Source organism: Rana temporaria, chromosome 3, assembly GCF_905171775.1.
Source record: "Rana temporaria chromosome 3, aRanTem1.1, whole genome shotgun sequence".
NCBI lineage: Eukaryota > Metazoa > Chordata > Amphibia > Anura > Ranidae > Rana > Rana temporaria.
The window spans coordinates 466,156,025-466,179,181 of NC_053491.1; the positions used below are offsets into that span (position 1 = coordinate 466,156,025).

General features: G+C 46.7%; 1 protein-coding gene across 1 annotated transcript in view; it reads left to right on the plus strand.

The window, feature by feature from the left end:
• Positions 1 to 5,237: 5,237 nt before the first annotated feature.
• The window catches only part of SLC25A11 (solute carrier family 25 member 11), a 34,187-nt gene continuing 16,267 nt past the window's right edge, over positions 5,238 to 23,157 (plus strand). Inside the window, exons 1-3 of the mRNA XM_040346841.1 lie at positions 5,238 to 5,388; positions 19,132 to 19,284; positions 20,449 to 20,655. Of these exons, the coding sequence (XP_040202775.1) occupies positions 5,330 to 5,388; positions 19,132 to 19,284; positions 20,449 to 20,655 (419 nt within the window). The 5' untranslated portion in view covers positions 5,238 to 5,329. The remainder of the gene's footprint in view (positions 5,389 to 19,131; positions 19,285 to 20,448; positions 20,656 to 23,157) is intronic.

Consider the following 23,157-nt stretch of genomic DNA (forward strand, 5'->3'; position numbering starts at 1 on the left):
GGGTTGTCCCGATACCACTTTTTTAGGACTGAGTACAAGTACCAATACTCGCCGATACCGAAAACCGATACTTTTTTTTAAATGTGTCCCCAAATGCAGCCATGTCCCCCCACAAATGCAGCCATGTCCCCCCATAAATGCAGCCATGTCCCCCCACAGATGCAGCCATGTCCCCCCACAGATGCAGCCATGTCCCCCCACAGATGCAGCCATGTCCCCCCACAGATGCAGCCATGTCCCCCCCATATGCAGCCATGTCCCCCCCATATGCAGCCATGTCCCCCCCATATCCAGCCATGTCCCCCATATGCAGCCATGTCCCCCCCATATGCAGCCATGTCCCCCCATATGCAGCCATGTCCCCCACATATGCAGCCATGTCCCCCCCATATGCAGCCATGTCCCCCCATATGCAGCCATGTCCCCCCATATGCAGCCATGTCCCCCCCCCATATGCAGCCATGTCCCCCCATATGCAGCCATGTCCCCCCATATCCAGCCATGTCCCCCCCATATCCAGCCATGTCCCCCCCATATCCAGCCATGTCCCCCCCATATGCAGCCATGTCCCCCCATATGCAGCCATGTCCCCCCCCCATATCCAGCCATGTCCCCTCCATATGCAGCCATGTCCCCCCCATATGCAGCAATGTCTCCCCCATACTTAGCCATGTCCCCCCCATATCCAGCCATGTCCCCCCCATATCCAGCCATGTCCCCCCCATATCCAGCCATGTCCCCCCATATGCAGCCATGTCCCCCCCATATCCAGCCATGTCCCCCCCATATATGCAGCCATGTCCCCCCATATCCATCCATGTCCCCCCATATCCCCCCATATGCAGCCATGTCCCCCTTACCTACATGCTGCCGTGCCGCGCCGCTTGGGTAATACGGGCGGGGAACATTACAGCTTTCATTTGAATAGCTGTAATCTTTCACGCAGCGCTGCGTATAGACACTCCCCCTTGCTAGGGATTGGACAGTTCACCCGAGCAAGGGTGAGTGTCTATACGCGGCGCTGCGGGAAACACTACAGCTATTCAAATGAAAGCTGTAATGTTCCCCGCCCGTATTACCCAAGCAGCGGCGGAGGCAGCGGGGATGCGGCGGGATGAGGCGTAGCGGCGGCGGGGGAAGTATTCTATTTAGGTATCGGGGGTATTTGCGGGAGTACAAGTACTCCCGCAAATACTCGGAATCGGCCCCGATACCGATACTAGTATCGGTATCGGGACAACCCTAGTGTGTACACAAGTCCAACGGACAAAATGCGCATGCTTAGAACTAATGCTAAAGATCAGCCAACAATAGCAGAAGTTGCCCACAGGGCGGCAGTAAAGAGCTGACAAACCACGTGATTTGGTGAAAGTTGGCTGAAAAAGTCCTGTCGTCTGTATGCAGAACAAGTTCACGGGCAACACCCTTCGAGGGGAAAATCCACAGAAAAGTCAGTTGGAAGTCGGATCGTGTGTATGAGGCTTAACACCGAGTAAAGCAACCGTATTTGGGCCGACTAGAACATCTTGGGCAGGTTGTGTCACAATTTTTAATGCTCCGTGGACCGTGGTGCCTTCACCTAAATGTTTCTTAAGAGTGAGCTTCCTAGTAAAATGCTTTACATCTGCTAATGTGGCAAATAAACCAAAATTACCCAAACTCAAACTTTAAGAAAAAACCTGAACCTGCTGAATGGGAATAATACAAACAATCGGTGATGAGTGAATCAAGTGAAAAATCTTTTATCCTTCTTTTTCTCTCCCCTCCATCTCAATCATTTCCTTTTTGTTTTCTGTGTTTGTGCTTTTGATGTATAGAGTGTTTTTTTTTTTTGTCTCTTTCTGTTCCACGTCATCTAAAGAGGTGTCCATCAATTTCCTTTTCTTATCCCCGATTTCCAAATGTGATCCAGATGAGAATGCTGACAAAGAAGAAGAATCTCCTTCAGTATCTGAAGAGCTGACTCTTTTGTTGGAATGAATTGGGAGTGGAATTCGATCACAAAATTGGGCCCTTATGACCATCTAAGTCAGGGGTCCTCAAACTACGGCCCGTGGGCCACATGCGGACCGCGGAGGACTTTTAACCGGCCCACCCGACCCTGACAGGCAACGCCGGTTACACGGCCGGTTGTAACACAGCGATCCTGCTGTGTCACGGAGATCACAGTGTTACCAGTTCGGGCGCGCTGTGATAAATGTCCCGCCATCCTCCTCCTAGACTAGCTCGTGTGATAAAGCCAGTGTTCTGTCTATCACACGAGCTGGTCTAGGAGGAGGAGGGCGGGACATTTATCACAGTGCACCCGAAATGTTATTAACACTGTGAGCTTTGTGACACATCGGGATCGTGACACAGCGGGACCGTGACAGCAGTTTGGCACAGTAAGGAGAAAGGCTGTGAGGGGCTTACGATGGTGAGGACAGGGGGGGGGGGGGGGCTTGGGATGGTAAGGGGGGCTGATGATGATGAAATGATGATGTAATGATGATGATGGTGGTGGTGGGGGGGGGGGGCTGATGATGATGATGAAATGATGATGTAATGATGATGGTGGTGGGGGGGGGGGGGGGGCTGATGATGATGATGAAATGATGATGTAATGATGATGATGATGGGGGGGGGGGGGGGGCTGATGATGATGATGAAATGATGATGTAATGATGATGATGATGGTGGGGGGGGGGGGGGGCTGATGATGATGAAATGATGATGGTGCATAAAAATACAAATTTTCATGACACCTTAAAAGCCCTTACAGTTTATTAAGGGGAAAGAGGCGGGGCTCTTTTAACCACTTAACAACTATGCTATACCCGAATGGCGGCTACAGCGTACCCAGTCAGTTCTGAAAGGGCGTCATATGACATCCTCCCGTGATCGTGCCCTCCACTTACCCGCTGCAGTGCGCAGGTGGCGTGCTCTGTGATCGCTGATCGGGATAAAGAATTAGCAGCTTTTTACCATGTGATCAGCTGTGTCCAATCACAGTTGATCACAATGGCCCGGATTCAGGTACGACTTGCGCATTATTTGCGGAGGCACAGGGCAACGATTTTGCCCTACGCCCCCGCAAATAATTTGCGCTGCCCTCGATTCACGGAGCAGTAGCTCCGTAAATTGCGAGGGCGCGCCGGCAAAATTGCCCGGCGTAAGCGCGCGCAATGTAAATGATCCCGCCGGGGGCGGGAATCATTTAAATTAGGCGCGCTCCCGCGCCGAGCGTACAGCGCATGCTCCGTCGGGAAACTTTCCCGACGTGCATTGCGGCAAATGACGTCGCAAGGACGTCATTTGCTTCAAAGTGAACGTGAATGGCGTCCAGCGCCATTCACGATTCACTTACGCAAACGACGTAAAATTCAAACGTTGCGACGCGGGAACGCCGGTTATCCTATAGCATTGGCTGCGCCTGCTATTAGGATGTGTAACGTTACGCGAAACCCGACGTACGCAAACTACGTAATTTGCGTACGCAGGGCTCGCGCAACGTTGTGAATCGGTGTTAGTATGCAATTTGCATACTATACACTGGGCACAATGGGAGCGCCCCCTAGCGGTCATCGCTAGAATGCAGCCTAAAATCTGCGTGGCATAAGAGCCCCACGCGTAACGAGTTCTCTGAATCAGGAGAACTCATTACGCCGGCGCAAGTCAGCAATTGCGCTGCGTAACTATGGCTACCTGAATCTGGGCCAATGTAAACACAAGCCAGTTATTGCCATTCCTTTCCTCGTGCTGACAGTTTAAGGAGAGGAGAGCCTGTAATCGGCTTGCATGGATTTAGGTCACTGGTTATCAGTGTCCTGATTATCAATGCAGTCCCAATAGTGTCCACCAGTGCTGCCAATCTGTGTCCACCAGTGCTGTCAATCTGTTCACCAGTGCTGCCAATCCGTTCCGCCTCATCGGTGTCACCTATCAGTTCTGCTTATCTGTGCCCATCATTGCAGCCTCATCAGTGTCAACTATCATGCTGCTTATCAGTGCCACCTACAAGTGCCCATCAGTGCCACCTATCAGTGCAGCCTCATCAGTGCCTGAAAGGGGCCTGTAGGGTTGCCACATCATCCCTTTAATCCAGGACACACATTAATTACAGGTTGTGTGACTGATTAAGGTGGTAATTAAACTCACTTGGTGCCTTATCTGCAATAAATTAGCCTCAGAACCTGTGTAATTAATATGTGTCCTGGATTAAAGGGATAATGAGGCAACCCTAGGGGCCGGTAGGGTGACCACATTTCCAAACTACCATTCAGGGACACCCTCCCTTCCCAAAAATCAGCTTGTGGTGTAACGAATCACAGCACAGTGATTGGACACAAGAGGCGGGATTTATGATTTCTCCAATCACAAGCAGGGGGCGGGATTGTGCTCCTCCAGGCATTCCCGGCCAGGACAAGTACTGTCAGTGAGTAAAGCGGTGATGTGGCGGCCTTTTTTGGGAACATCAGAGTGGCCGGGGGGTGGCTGTGTTAGTTTCATTCCGGGACACTGTATTGTCCTGGAATGAATGTGCCCGGGACAGACCTGCAAAATGCGGGACTGTCCCGGGCAATTCGGGACACGTGGTCACCCCGGGTCGGGGACATGGATATGGGGGACGGCGCCCGTGTGCCCACGATGGATGGGCCACCACTGGCCATAAGCCTAGTCACTGTGATAGCAATTACTGCTATACATCTTGTGACATAATCATAATCTATATGTGCAAAACCCATCAGTATTTACATAACTTTATTCATTTTTTTCCAGAATCTAAAATGGCCGTCTATCTTTAGAGCTTCTACCTCACAGCATGCGTTTTGCCCACACCAAACATGGCGGCGTCTGACGCTTAAACATAATATAACGTTTTATTTCATAAAAAAAATAATAATAATTTTTCCCACTTGTAGAAAGTATCTTTGACGTAACAAAAAAGGGGAATACAAATGAAAAACTAAGCACTGTTTCTTTTCTACCCACAACCAACATGGCTTCAGCTGCTTCCATTATGGCGGACACTCTATCACTTTGCTATGTCTCGCAGTGTGCAGCAGCTGCCGAATTATAACTGCAAAATCTGACTTTTTATTCACAATGTATGAATCCAGCGTGAAAAAGAAGTCAGGTTTTGGTTAAAAAAATAAATAAAACAAAGCGCTCCTCACGGCTTTTGCCCATACCTGACATGGCTGCCGCCCTTCTCTAACATGTCCGCCTCCCCGCCTCTCTCTCCCTCTCTGAAGTGACGTTGTACAGTCTCAGCAGCCCCGCCTCCCGGCCACTGCTCCGCACACCTCCTGTGTCACCTTGGGGGTCTCTCCGGTCAGTCGGTGGCAAGATGGCGGAAAGGAAGAGCTCCCCCAAATCTATCAAGTTCCTCTTCGGGGGGCTGGCCGGGTAATGTCCTTCCCTGTGTGTGTGTGTGTAACCCCCCCCCCCCCCAACCACCTCTAGGATGTATGAGGGTCATGTGTGCTGCAGGGGGATTAGAACCCCCTTATTATTATTATACTTTATATACAAAACTCAGAGAGAGTCTAATATATATATAAAATCATAACATGTAATATATTTATAATATATGTAATATAATATATAGATTACTTATATCTACTATGAAATAATAATATTATATGTATTATTATTATAATAGTAATAATTCTTATTCAATCATAACGGGTATGAGCAATCTATGAATAATAATAATTATTATTGTAATAATGTTTATATATATTACAGAGTATGTTACTTTGTTTGTGTATGTATATATGTATGTATGTGTATATATATATATATATATATATATATATATATATATATATATATATATACATATACATACACACGCGCGCATATGTTCTGAAGGGGGAGATAATAAATGATAATATAAAAAATATATATATATATATGTATGTGTGTGTGTGTGTATATATATATATATATATATATATATATATATATATATATATATATATATATATATATATATATATATATATATATATATATATATTTTTTTATATTATAATTTATTATCTCCCCCTTCAGAACATACGCGTGTATATATGTGTTTATATATATATATATATATAACGTATTATCACTTTTTTTATCACTTTCTTATATTTATTATTATTATTAGCATATATTTTTTTTTATTATTTTTGTACAGTTCAAGAATAAAAAAATACATATATATTCTCTCACATAAGTGAGTACACCTCTCGCAGTGCGGAAATAGTGCAGGAAGCTTTTTTTCAAAGTTGCTGCAACTTGCGTCGTAGCACTTTCAATAGTTCTTTTGCCACAAATGGGGTGCGACTTGTCATGTGACTTTGAATGTTAAGTCGCACTGGTGTGAACTAGGGCTTAAAGCAGGGGGGTTCACCCTAGAAACAATTTTCTAACATTACATCCAGCATACTAGCGACATTTACAGTATGCAGGTCTTTTTTTTTGCCGTACATACCGTTATATTGTGATTTTCTCCCCGGCTTACGGGTTCTGATTCTCGCGGGACTGGGCGTTCCTATCCCTGGGTTAGATGATTGACGTCTGGTGAAACAGTTCCCATGTCGCACAAGGCGCGTCACCAGATTTCCGTAAATAGTTGAGCTGCGAGTCAGCGCTATACGGCACCTGCGCCCGCCGTGTAGAGCTGACTGCGCAGGCGCCGACTCCCAGCTCGGCTATTTACAGAAATCTGGTGACGCGCCTTGTGCGACATGGGAACTGTTTCACCAGACGTCAATCATCTAACCCAGGGATAGGAACGCCCAGTCCCGCGGGAATCGGAACCCGGGAGCCGGGGAGAAAATCACAATATAACGGTATGTACGGCAAAAAAAAAAAAAAAAGACCTGCATACTGTACATGTTGTTAGTATCCTGGATGTAATGTTAGAATTTTTTTTTTATGGTGAACCCCCGCTTTAAACCTAGAAGCTGATTGGTTACTAGGCACAGCTGCACCAGATTCTGTGTGCAGTGGTTTTAGTCAAGTAGTGCCCCATGGTTGGTGTCAGTGGGAGGGGTAGTGCCCTATGGTTCAGTGAAAAGGGTAGTGCCCCATGGTTGGTGTCAGTGGGAAGGCTAGTGTCCTATGGTTCAGTGGAAAGGGTAGGGCCCCATGGTTGGTGTCTGTGGGAGGGGTAGTGCCCCATGCTTGGTGCCAGTGGGAGGCGTAGTGCCCCATTGGTGGGAGGGGTGGTGCCCCATGGTTGGTGTCTGGGAGGGGTAGTGCCCCATGCTTGGTGCCAGTGGGAGGCGTAGTGCCCCATTGGTGGGAGTGGGTAGTGCCCCATGGTTGGTGTCTGTGGGAGGGGTAGTGCCCCATGGTTGGTGTCTGTGGGAGGGGTAGTGCCCCATGGTTGGTGCCAGTGGGAGGGGTAGTGTCCCATTGGTGGGAGTGGGTGGTGCCCCATGGTTGGTGTCTGTGGGAGGGGTAGTGCCCCATGGTTGGTGTCTGTGGGAGGGGTAGTGCCCCATGGTTGGCGTCTGTGGGAGGGGTAGTACCCCAAGGGTCAGATAAGACAAGAAAAGGGCCACATCTGGTCTGCAGGCCACAGTTTGGAGACCACTGGAACAGAAGAACAGGGGGGGTTTCCACCACTTTGGCGCCACCTGTCTTGTTCTTGGACAATCAGCATCTACCGTCACACATTCCATGGTGATCGTATTAAAGTGCTGGTTGCTACATATCTCATTACAAAGGTTAAGGGTATCGTCTTGCCATTTTTTAGAACTGAAGAAGTGGCTTTGAGAAGATACAAAATGTCTTCAACATTACAGAAGAAGTCCAGGTGAATGTGACCAACTTCTACTAGATCTACCATGACCTGGAGAAAATGGGCCCCTTCTCAGGCGGGAACGTTTAGGCTCCATTCACATCTAGGCGTTTTCACGCTAGACGCCCGACGCTCGTGAAGCTGGAGGGGAGATTTCACATTGGTGTCTATGGAGATGGTTCACATCTCACGCCGAAACGCCGTACGCCTGAAAAAAAGTCCAGGACCCTTTTTTTCAGGCGGCATTGGCGTTCGGCCATAGACAACAATGTGTTGTCAAAAAAAAAAAAGACCCGTTTTGTCGCGGCAAATCGTGGGTTAAATACGCCGCAATTTGTCGCGGCAAAATACGCCGCGTTACAGTGTGAATGCATGTTGAAGATATTGGTTGTTGGTCGTATTCGCCTCTCCTGGACTTCTTCTGTAATGCTGAAGACGTTTCGTAACTTCTCCAAGCCACTTCTTCAGTTCTGATGAGTGTCGTGAACATACTCTAGTATTTTTACCAACACCGTTGGCACGCACATCTTAATCCAGTGATGGTGAACCTTGGCACCCCAGAGATGTTTTGGAACTACATTTCCCATGATTCTCATGCACTCTGCAGTGTAGTTGAGCATCATGGGAAATGTAGTTCCAAAACATCTGGGGTGCCAAGGTTCACCATCACTGCCTTAATCCAATCATCATGGGATGTGTCGAGGGAGATTTTGGTTGTCCAAGAACAGGATGAGAGTTGGGAAAACCTTGTTCTGGTTACATCATGCCATCTTTGGTGTCAGGAGGTCTGAATAGGGGTGACTTCCTCGACTTGCATAGGTAAAGGTATGAAATGTTGGCAGGGTGGAGATAAAGAGTAACAATCCCTCAACAGGGGTGGTGCCACCATCTGCCTTACATATACCTTCCACACATAATGCCGTTTTAACCTCTCTAAGCCGGTGGCTTGTCTGACACCAAGGATGGCATGATGTATCTAGAACGGGGGGTTCCGTTCCGTGACTTTCAGATCTCCTATCCTGTTCTTGGACAATCAACATCTCCACCTACCATGGTGATCAGATGAAGGTATTGGTGCTACCTATTTGGTTACAAATGTTAAAGGGGGTTGTAATGGTAAATGTTTTTTTCACCTTAATGCATCCTATGCATTAAGGTGAAAAAACATCCGTTGGTAACGAACCCCCGTTTTACTTACCTGACCCCTCGAAAGTCCCGCGCGCGTCCATGTGATCGTCTTCGGTTCCAAGCCTGGCCGTTGATTGGCTAGGCTGGACAGATTGATAGCAGCGCAGCCATTGGCTGGCGCTGCTGTCAATCACAGCGGATGACGCTTTGCGCCGGGGGAGCGGGGCCGAGTGATACAGTCGGCGGCTATGCCCGCCGCTGTATCACGGGAGCGCGCTCGCAAAAGCTTTCCACCGAGCTCGCATGAAGGTAGAAAGCTTTTGCGAGGAGGAGCCGAGACAGCCGCCGAGGGACCCCAGAAGACAGGATTCGGGGACACTGTGCAAAACGAGCTGCACAGTGGAGGTAAGTATAACATGTTTGTTATTTAAAAAAAAAAAAACGTTGCCTTTAGTGACCCTTTAAGTTATGGTTTTACCACTCAGCGGTATTGCATGCCATTGAAGTCAACGCGGAACAAATTATTTTAGTTTCCATTGACTTCAGTGGGGAAACTCGCTTTGATATGCGAGTACTTTGGATTACGAGCATTCTCCTGGAACAGTTTATGCTCGTAATCCGAGGTTCCACTGCACAACTTTCCTAAAGCTGGAGTCTTTTTTTTATTTTTATTATTACTTTTTTATTTATTTTTTACTTTCGGCCAGTCTTGACCTCCGTCTCTTTTTTGTTGGCACGGCACAACGTTTTGGGTAAATTGGGGAAGACGCGTGAGAAATTTAGAGCCGAAGAAAGGAGAAGGAAGTAAAGCAATTATCTTCTAGAATTGGGAGTGAAAGTGATCCTCTATCGTATTCTCTTTGTTTTGAGTTTCAAGGCCAGATAATGCGTTCTGTTTTTAGTGAGACTTTTTCCGGTGAAAGTTTTGTGACTGTAAACTCTACAACCTTTCTTCCTGGAGATGTGAGGTTAAAGAACCTTATCAGTAGCGAGGAGAAGTGGTGTAACAGGCCCTACAGAGCTCTATTGGCAGAGCGTTTTTAACCACTTAAGCCTTGGACCATTTGGCTGCATGACTGCGACATTATGGCGGACACATCGGACACTTTTGACACCATTTTGGGACCATTGTCATTTTTCAGTGGTCAGTGCTATAAAAATGCACTGATTACTGTGAAAATGACACTGCAGTGAAGGAGTTAACCACTAGGTGGCGCTGAAGGGGTTAAGTGTGTCCTAGGGAGTGATTCTAACTGTTAGGGGCCATGGCTACGAGTGACACTGTCACTGATCGTTGTTCCCGATGAGAGGGAGTAGCTGATCAGTGACAGTGTCACTATAAAGAACGGGGGAGATGATTGTTTACACTTGCCTCTCCCTGTTCTGCAGCTCTGTGTCCCGATCGCGGGACACCGGTGGACATCGAGTCCGCGGGACCTGCGGGCACAGTGACAAAACTTGCGTCAGGGGCGCCCGCACGTCAGGAATTTTAAAGTAACATAAATATACGTTGCTCTGCCAAGCTGTGCCATTCTGCCAATGTATATGTACAGGAGCCGGTCGTTAACCGGTTAAAGAGTCATCTCACCTGCCCATTCAGAATAAAGTGAGTGTCTTCTGAGGGTCTGCTCATCGATCCACTTTCCCTCGCTACCTCCCTGTTGCAGGGGTCCACCCTGGGTAAGCTCTGGTGATGGAAGTAACCTGGGTAAATTTCATCACTGCACACTGACATGCCAGGCCTGGCAATTGGCCACTCAGACCCAAGCACTGTAACCTTGAGAAGGTCATGTGCTTCTTCATACCTGGAAACCCTCACTTCCGGGGTCGGCAAAGAAGTGAAGGTTTTTGAGTGTAGATTCCTGATGGGAGGCCCTTTAATTATTGGTCACCAAAACCGTTGTCCCTATTGAAGGATTTCCCCCTCACCCTCTGTTCTGGTGACAAGCTGTAGAATTTCTTGAAAATCCCTAGAACTGCCTAGTTATTGTCAACTTACGGAAAATAGATGATCTCATATGTGGCCCCTGAAAGCAGCAAAGGGCTTCTCATAATATTCAGTATATTTATTACAGAATATTGCTAGACAGCTGACATTTTACAGGAATTGGTCAGAGACTGCAGACATGATGGAGGAAATGGTCAAAGACTGCTATTATGAAAGAAGAGGTGGTCGGCGTCTGGCGGCGCGCGATCCTGGAGAGGGTCAGCGTCTGGTGACGCGCGATCTTGGAGAGGGTCGGCGTCTGGCGATCTTGGAGAGGGTCGGCGTCTGGCGATCTAGGAGAGGGTCGGCGTCTGGCGCGGTCTCGGGGTGGGTCGGCGTCTGGCGCGGTCTCGGGGTGGGTCGGCGTCTGGCGGGGTCTCGGGGTGGGTCGGCGTCTGGCGCGGTCTCGGGGTGGGTCGGCGTCTGGCGCGGTCTCGGGGTGGGTCTGCGTCTGGCGCGGTCTCGGGGTGGGTCGGCTGCCGGCGCGGTCCCGGAGCCGGCGAGCCGCTGCCGGCGCTGGTCCCGGAGACGGCCACAGACTGGAAACCTGCTGCAGCAGACAGTGACTTGGAACTTGTAATGTGAGATTGTTAGAGGTCACTGCCATTATAGCCCCTCTACAAAGCAATGCTTTCATTCCCTCTACTGGTATCTGCCAAGGGAAGCATAGCGTGTACCAAAGGCCTAAAATTAACTGCTTTGACGCACACGTTACTTAAGGAATTAAGACGTCCAGCCATATGTGGCCAAAAGGTTCCTGAGTGCTACTTGCTCAATATCTTGTTCTGAGAGCCAACCAAGGCCCTACCCATTACCCAGTGACCCCTTGACACTTGACCGTTGTCTTGTAAATTGCACACCTTGTACTCCATGAATATACATTTCAGCCAGTTACACAATATTAGAAGACAAGTGGTCATTAAGAAAATTCTTACAAGTTAATCATTTTGACAAGGTAATGGGTTGTAATTTTTAAGTGGCTTTTCAGGTTTGTGTACACAGGTCAAAGTATATCGCTTTGAAGATAAGAAATAATTATCGCCATGTTATTAGGATTATACTTTAATCTGTACTTTCTCCTATGTTGTTGTTACCCGAAGTATCCCTCTAGAGCTGACCATAGAGTTAAAGTGACCCTGTCATGGTGTCAACAAAGATTACACGGGTACTACACTAAAGCCTCATATACACGATCAAACTTTACCGTGGATTTTGGCCCGAAGGGGCGTTGGCCGTGAACATGTTCTGCATACACACGGCGGAACATTTTCAGCCAACTGTCACCAAATCGCATGTTTTTTCAGCTCTTTATCGCCACCCTTTGGGCAACTTCTGCTATTGTTGTCTGATCTTTAGCATTGGTTTTGAGCATGCGTGTTTGTACTTTGGACTTTAGTACACACGATCGGATGAGCCGACGTAGGACATTTGTTGCCGAAAAGTTTGAGAGCATTCACAGCGAACATTTGTCCGATTTGAAAAAGTGAAAACAATTGTCCGATAGAGCGGTCGGATTGTCCGATCAAACAGGTTCGTCGGATATTTGTTGTCAAAAAGTCAGATTGTGTGTGTGGGCCTTTAGAAGAAAGCAGCTTTGTACTTTGCTGTCCATTGGCCAGTTTGCAAAAACTCACCAGCAGAGCTTTTGGTGCCAATCCAACTCCTCTGGCTGGTCAGATAGCAGGTTCCCCTGTTGTGGTTTATTTTTCAGACCCCCTAGGCAGGACACGATAGTGACTCAATGGTTGGCTGGAGGAACCACAGTGGTCTACAGAGAACGTGCGATTTCTCAAACCCAAGATCGTGGAATTGGATTTGTGTTGGCAGCTTTGCTACAGAGTGATTTATCAAATGGGCCGATGGACAAGTATTTGTAATACCACTTTCTTCACAATAAGTGGCAGAGTCACACTTAAGATTTACCAGTTTGCCCAGCTTTGGTAACATTTGTGGCCAGCAGCAGATAATATAATAGAGATCCCGGGGCAAATCTTATCCAACAACTTATTTTTTTTCCTGGGAGCAGGCCGGAGTTCCATCCCCGGTCTTCCCAACACTGATAAGGCGGCACTGGTGGGCACTGATAAGGCGGCGCTGGTGGGCACTGATAAGGTGGCACTGGTGGGTGACGCTGGTGGGCACTAGTAGGAGGCACTGTTGTGCACTGGTAGGTGGCACAGATGAGCAGGCGGCTGCTCTCCTTGATCGGGACCGATGTCCCTCTAACAGCCGCCAGTGATCGGCTTCTTTTTTCTTTTTCCTCACGCTATGAGCGTGAGGAGAAAAAATAGACGATTACCGGCTCTGTTTACATTACATGATCAGCTGTCATTGGCTGACAGCTGATCACACGGTAAGGGGTCGGGATCGACCCCTTACACCAGGGGTAGGCAACCTTGGCCCTCCAGCTGTGGTAAAACTACAAGTACCATGAGACATTGCAGGACCCTGACAATCGCAGACATGACGCCTAGAGACAGAGGCATGATGGGATTTATGGTTTCACCACAACTGGAGAGCCGAGTTTGTCTACCCCTGCCTTACACCGATCTGTGATCAGCCGAGTCTCATTGACTTGCTGATCACAGAGCGCACCATGCACGTCCGAAAAAGGGAGGACGTCCATGGACACCCTCCCGGCAATGTAGGTCCGCGCTGTAGCCGTCTTTTGGCTATAGCGCGGATATAAAGTAGTTAAAAGCACATGTGGAAGTGTTTGCCAGAATGATAGAAGAATTGTGTTGTGCCTGAACCTCACTTTTACCTGCAAAATCGGGCAACCTTTAACTTTTTTTGACAGACAAGGTTCAAGAATGTATAAAAATCTGCAGCTTCGAGCTAATTCACACTTGTGTGGCTTGTCATGTGACTTTGGGCATCATCGTCGTACCTCATGTTTTCCACTGATAGCCACATGCACTACTGGTCCGACTTCCATGCAACTTGAGGGCCATAGACTTCAACCTTCAAAAGCTGCATGAAAGTCGTACCTGAATGTTTTACCTGTAAAAGTGGGTCCACCAACTTTTGCAACAAGAGACAACAAGTCGCACCCGTTCAAAGTTGGACCTCAAAATCGTGCAACTTTTAGAGTCCTACAGATGTGAATGGAACCTGATTCTGACAACTGCAGATCCACCTGCTCACATCTAAAAATTGAATAAATGGGCAAGCTGAAAATAGTCACATTAAACTGGACTTGTCTTTTATGTTGAATGGCAGAAGTCAGGATGGAAATTGGGGTGAGGAGCCCATTTATTTAGTCTGTGAACGTTCTCGTTAATCCGGGTCATGGTATACCTAGTAGTAGTAGTTGGTGACATTCAACTGGACTTGTTTGGCATTGTTGAAGACATTTTGTAGTTTTATCCAGGCCATTTCTTCAGTTCCAGTAATTGTCAAGAAAAAATCGTTGTTAAAGACCCAACCAGGAGAGGGGCTTTTAGAGGGGACTGCAGGCGAGACTCTTACCGACTGACTATGGGCCCTGACATTTGAGGGAGCTACAAGGATTTAGGAAGATGTCCTGTTATACAATGCAAGAGGATATTATTACATTTAACAATTAAGGAAGCCGCGATGGTCTCTGTCAACTTCAAACTCAATAATTTTTGTGCGTAGCTACGTATCTGAAATGTGAAATACGTGTGACCCCTGTGTCCTGATTTATTTTCATGTTTCTGATCATGCGTGGTGTTTGTCTATCGATTTTTAGCGGACGCATACTGTACTGATTAAACAATTGTCGCACGATGGGCTGTCGTCCGAGCAAAGTTTTCGTGTTTGTCCCTTTGGATTTTGTCTGACGGACTGTCGTGATCGTCTGTCGAAAACTGTGTACTAAAAATCAGGTTATCTAACGATTAATCCAAAATCGATTTTATCATCCGATAATCGGAAAGTGTGTGCAAGGTTTCAGCTCTAACTAGTTATCAAAACCGTTGTGTGATGTTTTGGGTAAATAAGTGGTTTTATTCATGTGGTGGCTGACCTACCTTTTTGAAGTGTATAACAACTTGTAGTTCTGTTCAGTAGTCATTCCTTTACCTCAACACCTTGTTTGTGTACCATGATTGGAGTAAAATGCTGGTATTTGCTCTAGAAGCGCAGGAGGCACTGTTTGGCAGAACTAAGCACCCAATGAGAGTGCCAAGCTTTTTCCGTCACAATCATCATGTGTATCCTCTCATGTAGCATTGAGACCGTGATGTAATTACCATGGGATGTGCCAAGTCAAATGTTGATTGCCCAAAAAACACTCAACCTGTTATTGGACATCCAACAACAATAGCAGAAGTTGCCCAAAGGGTGGCGGTAAAGAGCAGAACAACCGTGTGGAATGTCTATTACGTTCATGTTTGTTGGCTGAAAAAGTCCTGCCGTGTGTATGCATACCGAGTTCACGGCCAACGACCATTCGGAGCAAAATCCACAGTAAAGTCCGTCGGAAGTCCAATCGCGTGTATGAGGCTTAACTATGACTAGATATACGATGACCTGGATAAATGAGCGCCTTCACAAACGAATAAATGGGCTACATCTCACCTCTCAGCCCAGATTCTGTTCATCTGCTCTGGCACTTACTGTCCTCTTTTCTCCAGCTTTTGAGATTGAGATCAAGGACATGTTGGAAAATCACCATGTACAGTGAAAAGTGCTTCCAACGGTTGGAAATGCTCATTATTGCCCTATATTGAAAGCAAAGCACAGCCCCATTGTCCCAAGCAATGTTTGATTTGTTGTGATGGGCCTCTATACGGCCTCTTGCATTCCTCTGCTCTGACAAAAGAGGCTACTGACCTTACAATGGATGTTGTAAAATATGTCCTTACTTGATGTCGGCCAGATTTCACAGGCCGTTGTCCAGAGCGCTCAACAAAGAGCCTCTCAGAGGAATATTGTACAGTGCCGTAATGAAGACATTGTTCTTTTGGCAGTAGAACAGAGAACTGTTAATGATTTGCGGACCAGTTTGGTGAACAGTCCAGTAAAGGGCTGTTGGGCTCTAATTGGCAAATGTAGCAAAGCCTCCTAAAATTCCTCCAGGTCCAAGACTCTAACCATACAGCCGTATGCCGAAAATTGGCCACGTGTCTTTTTCAACTACAAAAGAAAGAAAAGTTAATCCGAATGATGAATCCCCTTTGATCTGTTAAATGTATCGATGGATGCTTTTTGTTTTATCTGCTCAAGCATTGCTTTGCATCTTTTTAAGGTTCTTTGTGGCATAAGGAAGACAACTTGGACCTCTGTAGTGTATTAATATGCTTTTATTAAGCAGAAATGCTGTACATACAAATTATTAGAAATATAGGAAAACGGTACAAGACTGGAGGATATACATACAAAATATGCCTACAACATATCTCCTTCCTAGCAAATAATCACGTACAATAAATGTGATAGGCATAGACTCAAGTCAAGTAAAGCCTCGTACACACGATAGGTTAACCAGAGGACAACGGTCTGAAGGTTAACCGATGAAGCTGACTGATGATCCGTCAAGCCTACACACCATAGGTTAAATAACCGATCGTGTCAGAACACGGTGACGTAAAACACAACGACGTGCTGAAAAAAAACTAAGTTCAATGCTTCCAAGCATGCGTCGACTTGATTCTGAGCATGCGTGGATTTTTAACCGATGGTCGTGCCTAAGAACGATCGGTTTTGACCTATCGGTTAGGAATCCATAGGTTAATTTTAAAGCAAGTTGACTTTTTTTTAACCTATGGTTAAATAACCTATTGGGCCCACACACGATCGGTTTTGACCGATGAAAACGGTCCTTCAGACCGTTGTCCTCTGGTTAACCTATCGTGTGTACGAGGCCTAACTGTTTAGTGTTTCTTTGTGATGGAGTCATCTTCCAGGATCTCTTTCCAGACCGTTTTTTTTGCTTTTTTTTAAGTCCTCCAAACACCATTTTTTTTTTTTTGTCTTTTATGACATGGTTGTTCAAGTTCTCCCCACTTCCTGTATATCATTTCCTGTCCTGAGCTTCGCAAACCAGTTCAACAGGTTAATTTGCATATGAATGGGAGAGGCCTAGCTTCCAAAAAAACATGTAACTGAAATCTTACAATTAATTTATATCTCGGCTATCAAAAAAAATCACTAAAATATACATAGCAACACAGTACTTTCTGGACTCCTTTTCGTTAGAATTATTTTCAGCTCTTTCTGAAAACCTCTTTCATGAGATGAGGTGCTCTGTAGTCCTAACAATGCAGATCTGAGCTGCACTCCTATAGGTAGATTCACAAAGAGTTAGGCCGGCTTATCAGTAGATAAGCCGACCCAACTCTGAATCTACGCCGGCGTTTGTTTAAGTGTATTCTCTAACAGAGATACACTTAAATATATCTAAGATAGGACGGCTTGCGCCGTCCTATCTTAGATTGCAATGTTTTGGCTGACCGCTAGGTGGCGCTTCCATTGCGGCCGGCGTAGATTATGTAAATGAGCTTTTACGACGATTCCCGAACGACCGCGAGCCCGCCGCAGTCGATGTAACGTTGTTTCCGTAAGGCCTTAGGCGGCCTAAAGTTATTCCACCTATGAGGTGGAATAACAATGTTAAAGTATGGCCGCCGTTTCGGCCGCGAGGTTCGAATTTTTTACGTCGTTTGCGTAAGTCGTCCGCGAATCGGGAGTTACGTCGTTTACGTATGCGTCGAAATCAATAGGCCCGTACAGCCTACTTAGCCGCAATGCGCACTGGGAAATGTAGTCGCCCGGCGCATGCGCACTGTCAAAAAACGTTAGGTCAAGCCTCATTTCCATACAACACGCCCCCCTCCAAGTCATTTGAATTAGGCACCCTTACGCCCGCTCGTTTTAGGCTACACCGCCGTAGATTAGCAGGTAAGTAGATTGTGAATCACTACTAGCCTAACTAATTTACGGCGGTGTAGCCTAAAAAAGTTAGGCTAGGCCGCCCTAAATTTAGGCCAATGTGTGTGAATCTACCTACTAGAACCAGCCAATGCAGCAGGAGGGTGCTTGTTGTTCCTGCAACAGATGGTACCATGGAAAATCAAGTTAAAAGGAAAAGGAGTGATCAGCGGCAGCGCACTTGAAATTCTCCTACATTTATTTGTGGAATGTCTGTTGACTTTTGGGACTTGGGGTCCTTTCCTTGAGTGTCTTCTTGATGTAGGGATCCTACAAGGCTGTAAAACATAAACATATGCAAGGTTCCACTTAGATGGGAGAATTTCATTGGAGTTATGGTGACTTCCTGCCTTTAACCGACACACTTCCTGTCCCAGAGTGACCACGCTGCGCTTCCATAGATGCAGTACAGCGGGTGAACATTGTCACACTAGGATAGAAAGGGGTTAGTTTGCTAAAACTGGAGAGTGCAACATTTTGGTGAATCTCTACATAGAAACCAATCAGCTTCCAGGTTTTTTTTTTCTTTTTTTCAAAGCTTAATTGAAGTGTGATTGGCTATCGTGAACATTTGCCCCAGATTTTGCACTCTCCAGTTTTAGTAAATCAACTCAAAAGTGTGCTGGGGGGGGGGGGGGATGCTTAAACCACATCAAAGGATTGTTACGCTGCAATATATTACATTTTTGGGTTTATTTTTATTTTTAGATGCAGTGGGGAAAGATTGCAACTACTACAAAGTTTAAGGAAAGTCATCCCCGTTGGAAGATTTACTCTCACCTCCAATTCTAGTGACAACTTTTTTTTTTTTACTTGGCAGCCTCTATCTTTTCTCCAAATGTAGGCAACAAAGTTTAATCTAAAATTTTACAGCTAGGTCAAAATGCATGAGTGACGGGTAATGGTAAACAGTTAATGATTAATGGGAACCCTACTGGATGCTGACCATTGATGCTACTCGGGCTGTAGATGAGAGGACATGGGTCATGCACCTGTTGTAGGTCACAGGTTGTGGATCACATATCCGCTGTAGGTCAGAGGATGTTGGTCATGCACCTGTTGTAGGTTAGAGGGTATGGGTCATGCACCCAAAATGACACTTTGCACAGTCACAGGAGAATCGTCGTAGAAAAAAGTCTGGATGCTTTAAATCTCAGGGGGCTGTACTGGGCACTAACTGACTGGGTGCTCGTTGCATTTTGCAGGAAAAAAATTTATTACATTTTGTTCCATTCTAAGGCTCTTTTTTTCATTTCTATTTTTTTTCAGAAAGTTAAAAAGCATGTTTTATAACTGTCAGCAAATATTAATGCTTATATGTTGCTGTTGTCTCTCTTTTAAGGATGGGGGCCACAGTTTTCGTACAGCCACTGGATTTGGTGAAAAATCGGATGCAGTTGAGTGGAGAAGGAGCCAAAACCAAGGAATACAAAACCAGTTTCCATGCTGTTGGCAGTATCCTGAAAAACGAAGGCTTGGGAGGCATCTATACAGGGTGAGAATTGGTTATCAGTGTTCTTAATCTGTCACCCTGCAGGAGGACTACAGACTCGTATCACCCTGCAGGAGGACAGACTCGTATCTCCCTTCCGTCTGTATCACCCTGCAGGAGGAGGACAGACTCATAGCTCCCTTCTGTCTGTATCACCCCACAGGAGGAGGACAGACTCTTAGCCCCCTTCTGTCTGTATCACCCTGCAGGAGGAGGACAGACTCCTAGCCCCTTCTGTCTGTATCACCCTGCAGGAGGAGGACAGACTCGTAGCCCCCTTCGGTCTGTATCACCCTGCAGGAGGAGGACAGACTCCTAGCCCCCTTCTGTCTGTATCCCCCTGCAGGAGAAGGATAGACTCCTAGCCCCCTTCTGTCTGTATCCCCCTGCAGGAGGATAGACTCCTAGCTCCCTTCTGTCTGTATCACCCTGCAGGAGGAGGACAGACTCATAGCCCCCTTCTGTCTGTATCACCCTGCAGGAGGAGGACAGACTCATAGCTCCCTTCCGTCTGTATCACCCTGCAGGAGGAGGACAGACTCCTAGCTCCCTTCTGTCTGTATCACCCTGCAGGAGGAGGACAGACTCGTAGCCCCCTTCGGTCTGTATCACCCTGCAGGAGGAGGACAGACTCCTAGCCCCCTTCTGTCTGTATCCCCCTGCAGGAGGAGGACAGACTCCTAGCTCCCTTCTGTCTGTATCACCCTGCAGGAGGAGGACAGACTCATAGCTCCCTTCTGTCTGTATCACCCTGCAGGAGGAGAACAGACTCCTAGCTCCCTTCTGTCTGTATCACCCTGCAGGAGGAGGACAGACTCGTAGCCCCCTTCGGTCTGTATCACCCTGCAGGAGGAGGACAGACTCCTAGCTCCCTTCTGTCTGTATCACCCTGCAGGAGGAGGGCAGACTCATAGCTCCCTTCTGTCTGTATCACCCTGCAGGAGGAGGACAGACTCGTAGCCCCCTTCGGTCTGTATCACCCTGCAGGAGGAGGACAGACTCCTAGCTCCCTTCTGTCTGTATCACCCTGCAGGAGGACAGACTCATAGCCCCCTTCTGTCTGTATCACCCTGCAGGAGGAGGACAGACTCACAGCCCCCTTTCTTGAGTTATTTTTGATCAAGGAATGTGTACCCTCTTCTTTAATCTGTGTTCTGTATTTCACAGGTTATCAGCTGGTCTTCTGCGCCAGGCCACCTATACCACTACACGTCTTGGTATTTACACCATCTTGTTCGAGAAGCTGACGAAGGCTGATGGCACACCACCTAACTTCTTAATGAAAGCTGCTATTGGGATGACGGCAGGGGCTACCGGAGCCTTTGTAGGGACACCAGCAGAAGTGGCTCTTATTAGAATGACCGCAGATGGAAGGTAAGATATAGACAGTGCATGGTACGTAATCGCTTATGGGATGACAAAAATGTGAGGATTTTGCAGAATGACAAGGCACACTGCAGTACTACACATTTTCTGTTACCTTTTGGGGCTGGTGTACAGAACCTGAAGCCAAAGAAATCTCCTATGGGAGAAGTACACCAGTCTCCCATAGTACTCACCAAAAAATAGTTGACCCTCTAAGGTTATGCCCAGGAAGGTCAAATGACACTCTTTAGCTCTGATTCATTATGCACGCTCCACTAGCCAAAAATACTCTGGGCCAGATTCAGGTAGAATCGCCTATCTTTAGGCGGGTGTAGCGTAGCTCAGATACACTACGCCGCCGTAAGTTTGAGCAGCAAGTTGTGTATTCACAAAGAACTTGCGCTTTAACTTACGGCGGCGCAGTGTAACTGGGCCGGCGTAAGCCCCCCTAATTCAAAATGGGCTGGTTGGGGGCGTGTACTATGTAAAATAGTAGTGACCCCACGTTTTCGAAGCTTTTAACGAACGGCGCATGCGCCGTCCGTGGACATATCCCAGTGCGCATGCTCCAAATGACGTTGGCAAATCGTCATGCTTTCGACGTGAACGTAAATTACGTCCAGCCCTATTCGCGAACGACTTACGCAAACGACGTAAAAAATTCAAATTTTGTTGAGGGAACGACGCCCACACTTAACATTGGCTGCGCCTCATAGACCCAGGGGTAACTTTACGCCGGAAAAAGCCTAACGTAAACAAAATGCGCCGGGCGGACGTACTTTTGTGAATCGGCGTATCTACCTAATTTGCATATTCCTCGCTGAAATCGACGGAAGCGCCACCTAGCGGCCAGCGTAAATATGCAGCCTAAGATACGGCGGTGTAAGATACTTACGCCGGTCGGATCTTAGGGAAATCTATGCGTAACTGACTCTAAGAATCAGGCGCATTGATACAACAGCGCACAATCGGACTTACGACGGCGTATCTGGAGATACGCCATCGTAAGTCTCTGTGAATCTGGCCCTCTGTGTCTAATAGTGTTCATCAACGAGAAGAAACCAGATTTGATACCATAGTGCAGTATTTTTTTTTCAATTGCTCCAAATATTAAATACAAATTAAATTAAATACAAATATGCACTCATAAGCTATGCTCCACCCAATTATCCCCAATTTTAATTTGCAGCAATTGCCGATTGACATTCATTATAGAGTTTACAGCAAAATCGGTCATAACACTATAGGATTATATTATCGGCCCCTACCCTGTCCACCTTTAGGAGATCCCTGAAAACTCATTTATTAAGGGAAGCCTATCCCACACCCACCTAACAACTGTTCCCGAACCACCCCCATCAAATCATTCTCTGCAGCTATTACCTTTTGTACCACCACCCCCTCCCTTTAGAATGTAAGCTCTACGAGCCGGGCCCTCCTGTACCTTCTGTATTGAATTGTACTGCAATATTGTTGTCCCCCCTATACATTGTAAGGCACTGCGTAAACTGTTGGCGCTATATAAATAGTGTATAATAATATTATCCAATGGCTACCCGGTGGCCGATTGCGTACCACACGGCCAAAGCCATACCTCCAGATGATGTCCAGGAAGTGACGAAACACTTAGGTGCGGGGACTCCTGGTTATGCAGTCTCCGCCAGTTGAAACGCACACTGGCGCCTGATCAGACCAGAGCAGCGTCGCTTCTAGGAACAAGTCTTCCAGATGCTGGGGGGTTGGGGGGGGGGGGCAGCACCATATTCTGTGAGTGCATATTTGTATTAACTATTTGGAACAATTTTAAGGGAAGGTAAAGGCTAGAGGTCAGATATCATCAATGTAGATTGCGGAACAACAACACTTATTTGTAATTTTCTCCCGTCGTCTTCCAGGACAGCTTACTTGAGAGATGATTAGCCCCGCCCTCTGCAGGGCCCTCCCCTCCTTTGTACCTCAGTTGTGTTGTTTTACTGCATAGCCAAAACTTTTTTTATTTTTGGATTAAAAAAAAAGTAGAAAAGCATTACAACCACTGTTTTTGCTGATTGTGTGTTGGGGAGATTTCCCTTCACTTCCTGTCCCAGAGTTTCTACAGGAAGTAAGAAGAAATATCTACACCTCGGTGTGAGCCGTCACAGATGCCTGAAGGATTTTCTGACATGACTGATTTAGCTGGAGAGCAAGACAGACGAGTTAATCTTTAAAAGACATAGTAACATTAGACGATAATCTCACTACTGAATATAATTGCGAGCCAAAGCCTGCAATATTACAGGGCTAAATAGTACAATTAAAGAGTTTATGTATAACTAAATGTTTCATTACTGACCGTTTACATGGCTGTAGAAGAAGATTCTGCCCCCTCCCTTGCTTACCAGGCTATTTTTTGCGATACGGCACTGCGTTACTTTACTGACAATTGTGCGGTCGTGCAACGCTGTACATAAAAAAAAAAAAAATGATGTCATTTTTTTCCCCATAAATAGAGCTTTCTTTTGGTGGTATTTT